Below are 6,066 nucleotides of genomic sequence, written 5' to 3' on the forward strand. Positions count from 1 at the left end.
AACCAATTTGCCTGCAGTAAATCTGCTGGGAAAGCACGTGGCCGCCGCTTCGGCCCTCAGTGGTTCGGTCACGTTTCTTCACTTCGCACTCTGGGTAGTTATGATCAAGAAATCAACTATTCCGAATGGCATTCTACATGGATGGATTCAAGTTAAACAATAGGGTTGGCTATGGAGTTTTTTCTAAGGAGTTAGCATGTGCGACACGAAATCAATTTCGTTCATCGAGTCAAGCGTTGCTTCGAAATCCGTGCATTTTCGGTGCTCTTCCTGGTCGCTTTCAGATTCCGAGCTGGAGCATGAACTTTCGAATAAAGCGCCCATTGCCTCCTTCAAGTCTTGCTGGTCTTTCAAGCGGCGCAAATCGCTCCGACCTTCTACTAAATTTGCCGCAAGCTATCTTAAAACAATTGTATTTAATTAAGTAACCTTATTTTGATAATTACTTACCAAATTTTCAACAAAATTTTCCGTTTTTATTAAAAACAACAAAGCCCGAGTAACAAATATTTTGTGACAGAAATCTCAATAATTCCAATCCGTTATCGTTTCTCTTCTCTTTAAATGACAGGCTATTCCAGTGCGGCCATAGCAATGTTAGCCGAGTTGGAGCGTTCTTTTGCAGCTCGTTTACCAAAAGATGAGGGCTAAAGAAAAAACGAAGAATTCTGAAAAATACTGAAAATCAAACCATTTTTAATTTTGTAGTCAATGCCTAAATGAAGGCATTCGGTTATTTCTGCTGGAAAAAATTGTTACCAAAATTTGCCTTTCTTCGTCTTAAAGATAATCGGTAATGTTATAAAAGACAAAAGACATCCTTTCATCATGGGAAAGTACTCTATATTTGACAAAACGGCACTTTCATTTTCTCATTGACTTTTGCATTTCAAAATTTAAAAATATCTTCTGGTAAGTAATATTCTCTGTGCAAAAATTATATCTTACAACCAGTTTCATTTGAAAATAAAATAAATTTGAAATGACTTAGAAATAGAAAAATTCGATAGAAATGTCATTTAATTCAATATTTTAAAATTATTTTTAACTCCCTAAAATCTTAATATGAATCTTATTACTGCTTTTCGAATTTTGAAGGCTACATTTTTCCAGATTTTCTTAAATGAGCCTGTTGTTTTCTATGTAAATTCTTACGCATTTGCAATTTAAGATTTCCTATTATTTCCATAAGTACTTTGCTTCTTTTCAAAATCTTCAAATACTAGCAATTAGTCGATCGATTAAAGTTATGTAAAACTACATAACCTATAATTGAGCCACTGCTTTTTGGCATAAAAATAGGCGCTCGAACGTGCCATCCAAACTACCACAAAAAAAAAACATTCAACTAAACTCAGAATCATTAAAAAATAAAACTTTGTAAATTTTCAAACGTAAAAGCAGAAACTTTGTGCTCGCCCCTCGAGTACGCCAATGTATTATAGACATAAAAATTAATAAAAAAATGCACATATGTACGTATGCAAAATATGTATGTATGTATTTATTGTACATATAACTTAGTTACTTTACGCAGATTGTAATTAGTAATAACAACAAGGTATGTAATTTAAAAAGAAGAAAATTATGCAAATAAAAAAATTGTTAGTTTTTAGTTATTTCAGTATGTGAAACAGTTGTATTATACATTGTGAAAAAATCCATAGTTAAATGAAAATTGGCATAAAAAATAACGGTGGCACTGCGAAACGCTGCCAATTCTCAATGGATGCAAGCAGTGCTTGAAAATCCAACAGCATTTCGGTACTATGGAAAGAAAAATCTTATACAAATTAAACTAAAATACGATAACAAATGAATAAAAAATTCTATATATAATTAACATGTAATTAATTTTAGTATTCATAGAAAATGTTTAAAAATTACAAAAATTAATGAAAAAATAATAAAAGAAAATATTATTGCAATATTAAACATTATTTGTTGTTTTCATATAGATAGCATTTGTTCGTGAAGGCGGTGCAGGTAATCCAACGACCAAAAGGAAACAATGCGACAAATTTGCTGGTTTTTAGCAAAAATCCTCTCAAGTTCCTAATTCTTTTGGTTTCTCCACTCTCATTTGTGAGCCAGATGAAAATCGATGTCGTAGCAGCTGCACTGTTCACACATTTTTTAATTGACACCGAAATCACCGGAAATAGTTACATTACCTCGTTTAAAGGACAAACCCGCGTATCGTCATTTTGCAAAACCGCGTAAATAACATTTGCTGCCAAAAATTGGATATGCTAACACAGGATCGTACTGAAATATACTAGCCAGAAATGCGATTGCTTTATAAAAAAAGAGAACCATTTTGAAATATGATTGTTTTTACTTTCTAGAAAATAATTTATGAAACCTTACATACTCGGTTTTGTACTTTAAACGACGATATCATACCCCAAAGGAGCATGAACAGACCACATTGAATTTGAGAAAACAAAAAATCGATTTTTATCAGGCGCACAAGAATGCACAGAACCAGGTGGTCAACGAAAAATCGATGGAGGAAGATATTCCAGTGTGGGCACCACGTAGCCGTTACTAATGGCAACAGAGGGATTGGAGCTTGTATCTAGGCGCCGGAAGCAAATTGGTCGTAGGCAATAGATTGCTATAGCTGTATTTTCTTCGGCAATCATCGGTATCCGGATACAAAATTTGCACGCAAATACAACAACAAGGATATGATCTTGATAGAAATCTGGTTCAGTTTATGATCTGCTCTGTTTGGTTTGTGTCACTGATAATTTGGCAGTACGGTTTGGTAGCACTGGCAAATGAATGTTGCATATTTTAACTTGTTTTAAATAATCTGCCTTTGCCTTAAATATTTGTTTAAGTGAATATTAGATGCTTCGTTTAAATATACTTTTCCCCGTTTAGTAAGTTCATTTTTTAGAATTTCGTCTTCCTCGTCCTAGTAAGATAAAATTAGTGCTGCCAACCCCAATAAGAATGGTGTAGCCTATTTCCGTGAGAAATTATCGTGACACTGCGATGAATAACCCAAGAAAACACAACTAATAATTTGCTATTTTTATGGCAAATATCAAATGAATATTTAGATGACACTTAAGTTTAATTGTGGATTGTAGTTTAAATGCCATTTAAGTTTCGTTGGGTTTCAGATCGACATTGCTTAAATATGCAAAACAATTGGCAGCACTGCTGCTTGTTCCTTGAAATTGTTGTTACATTAGCTTGTTTGTTTACATTTTGTGCTAAACAGCTGATTGTTTTTTGATGGGATTTATTAAACAACCGACCAATAAATCTTGGTTGTTTCGTACAAACGCAGAGTTGCATATTTAAATAGAAAATATTTAAGTACAAATTAAATGCATGATCTGAAAATGAAGAGTGGAAGTTAATTAACAATCTCTACTTAAGTAGGCCATCTGAAATTGTGCTTAGTAGCATAAAAAAGCAATTACCAAAACGAAGAAGCCCAAATAAAATCATTCAAGTTTGCGCAAACTCGATAAAAAACTGTTCGTCATAGTCGACATTGTTTCACATTCCTAAGAAAATTTTTGGCCAGCTGATGTGCTCTGTAGTGCTACCAACGCGCGCAATTTTAGCAAAATCCCATTGTTTACATTTACTTTTCGTTGAAATTTCCGCTTCAAAAACAATTTGGGACCAATTTTTGTATTAAATGTTCCTTGCCTGGCCTTCCTCAGTCTTTTTCTTAGATATCAGGGTTGTGTGCTGCATTATTATTAGATAAATAAATTTAAGCATTTGACAAATCGTGATTTTATTAAAAGAAAATTATAAATGGTGTTGAAAAACCAAACAAACGCTCGTGCGAAAGCTCTATTTTTGTGTCTTGTTAAAATTTGTACATGGCGTATTGATGGTAATACAAGCAATGTATTCTTTTGTGGATTTTATGTTACTTGAGAATTTAGACAACGTGCGAGCTGCCAGGTTCTGTTATCAATATAATTAACACAAGCTTTTTCGCGTAGTTGCCTTTCAATAAATAGAATAAACAAATATTCGCAAATAAATTGGATTTATTTTATAACTGACAACTAACGTACGCTTTTTGTTCTTTTCTCCATTTTGATTTTGACTCTATTACCGCCAACAACTTTATGTGTATACATATTTACAAGCTGTCAAAATTTTGCGTAGTCACACGAGCCAGGTAAAAACTATGGCATTCTTATTCACAAGGAGAAATCTGAAAATTTTTGTTTGGTATTTCCAAATTTTCTCTTTTTTTATCAGTTGGCAAAAGCCCTCAGTGGCAGCGCTCCGAGCGTTGAGATAGTAATTTCATGTCAATTAGTAGAAAAGTTCCATGATGTATACCATTTTATGTGGAATTATTCAATAAATTTCGTTTTACACTATACTTTTTGAAACTATTTGAAAGTAATTATTTTTTGTTTGTTAAAAGCAACCCTGCGTGCTTGGAAGGCGTGTGTACCAATAATTTCATCCCTAGCATATTCATCCCCGAGGAAGGCAGCCGCCAAATTCACCGAAGGTTGTTTACTGGTTATATTGTGGCTATTGGTGAGGAAATTGTTATTTAACAGTAAATTTCACTAGAGTGTTGTACTAAAAATCCGTAAAAATGTCCATAGCCAAGCGTGTACAGGTAAGCATATTTGTGTAACCGTAAAATCAGGAATAACAACTGCTTCCACTTATAGCAATGGGCCACTTTTGCGCGAACATGGCACATATACGATTGTACCTGGCCGAACCCATTTGATTCGGCGTTGCTGATAAAGAAGCATATAATGGGATTGCACAAGCCAATTTACCATCCAATGAGTAAGTTTAACAATATGAATAATTATGCCTGCATGCATATACTTACATCCAACATATACAAAATGGTGCTAATAAAGTAGGAACACAGGCATGTTTGAATACTAATGTTCAGTAAGGATGCACAAGTTGTCTAATATTACTTTCTAAAACATATGTGACTAATAGCGAATTGAGCGCTACAGCTAGAGAAGATTTAGATTATTCTCCGCACTCTATACATAGATAATTGTGAATAGTGAAATAGTACATTTAAACAAAATTCCTTGCTGGTAAATACAAAATATATTATCCACTTTTAGTTTGCAACCAGTAGTGCCTTCTACTTTTAGGATACAACTATTTCATCAATTACTTTATTGGTACTCAAGCTTAGCATATTTTCCTCTTCTAAACTTCCAGATGACTGCGGAGATCATGTAGTTTGCATAAACACAAAAGAAATTGCGCTACCAGGCGATGAATGGATTAAGCGTGTTTACTTCCATCATACCGGTTACCCAGGCGGCGCTTCTTGGACGCTGGCGTGGCAGTTACACGAAAAGGATCCAACAATGGATATGAAGAAGGCGGTTTACAATTCAATGCGTGGCAATTTACAACGCCGACATACAATGCAAAGATTGCATTTGTTTGCCGACGATCAAGTGCCTGAAGAGATATTGGCTAATGTAACAAATCAAATTAGAACACCACGAGAAGTACCTCAACGTCTTGATCATATCGATAAGGAAACCCTGGAAAACTTCCCGGCAATTTTGGATTATCCGAAAGATTATATATTGCGTTGAAGAGGCATTAGAAGAAAACAGATCTGTATATTGTGGTGATGGTAGAAGATTATCTAACTCTATACCCTCCGCTAAATCTTGTTTTTACACGCCTTCCAAGCACGCAGGGTTGCTTTGGGAAAATTTTAGTAGACGGACGGCAAATTCTAGAAAAAGGGGGGATGAGGGGCGGTAGAATAGGACCCCCTGATTTCAAAACTACCCCCCTTTTTTCTAGCAACCCTATAGTTCTTATATAATTTATTGTTAAAGTTTTCATATAAACGATGATTAAGATAGCAAAATAACATACAACTTAGTGCCACCAGACTGGAATTTTGAATAATAAAAGAGGATTTTTAATTCGAAATTTTTACTTAGTAGAATTATTATTTCTGTGTTGCCGAAGAAGGGGGGGCTGAACACATTTTGCAGAGAACACCTTTCTTCGTAGGCGGCCTTCGGCCGCACTTAGGGATTATAACCCTCAGGCAGT

At 34.5% G+C, this 6,066-nt stretch overlaps 1 protein-coding gene across 1 annotated transcript; it reads left to right on the top strand.

Moving 5' to 3' along the window:
* The first annotated feature begins 4,346 nt into the window (after positions 1-4,346).
* Positions 4,347-5,678, top strand: LOC118750202 (39S ribosomal protein L13, mitochondrial-like). Its single transcript, XM_036484928.1, has 3 exons — positions 4,347-4,624; positions 4,680-4,803; positions 5,203-5,678. The coding sequence occupies exons 1-3, from the start codon at positions 4,601-4,603 to the stop codon at positions 5,589-5,591; spliced, it is 537 nt and encodes a 178-aa protein (XP_036340821.1). The 5' UTR covers positions 4,347-4,600; the 3' UTR covers positions 5,592-5,678.
* Positions 5,679-6,066: the final 388 nt, after the last annotated feature.

This window comes from Rhagoletis pomonella, unplaced genomic scaffold, assembly GCF_013731165.1.
Source record: "Rhagoletis pomonella isolate Grant_MI unplaced genomic scaffold, Rhpom_1.0 Rhpom_scaffold_00168, whole genome shotgun sequence".
In the NCBI taxonomy this organism is placed as follows: domain Eukaryota; kingdom Metazoa; phylum Arthropoda; class Insecta; order Diptera; family Tephritidae; genus Rhagoletis; species Rhagoletis pomonella.

Coding starts and splice junctions, on each gene's coding strand:
- LOC118750202 (XM_036484928.1), top strand. CDS start 4,601: ATGTCCATAGCCAAGCGTGTACAG. Junction 4,625..4,679: donor CCATAGCCAAGCGTGTACAG/GTAAGCATATTT, acceptor TTCCACTTATAG/CAATGGGCCACTTTTGCGCG. Junction 4,804..5,202: donor GCCAATTTACCATCCAATGA/GTAAGTTTAACA, acceptor CTAAACTTCCAG/ATGACTGCGGAGATCATGTA.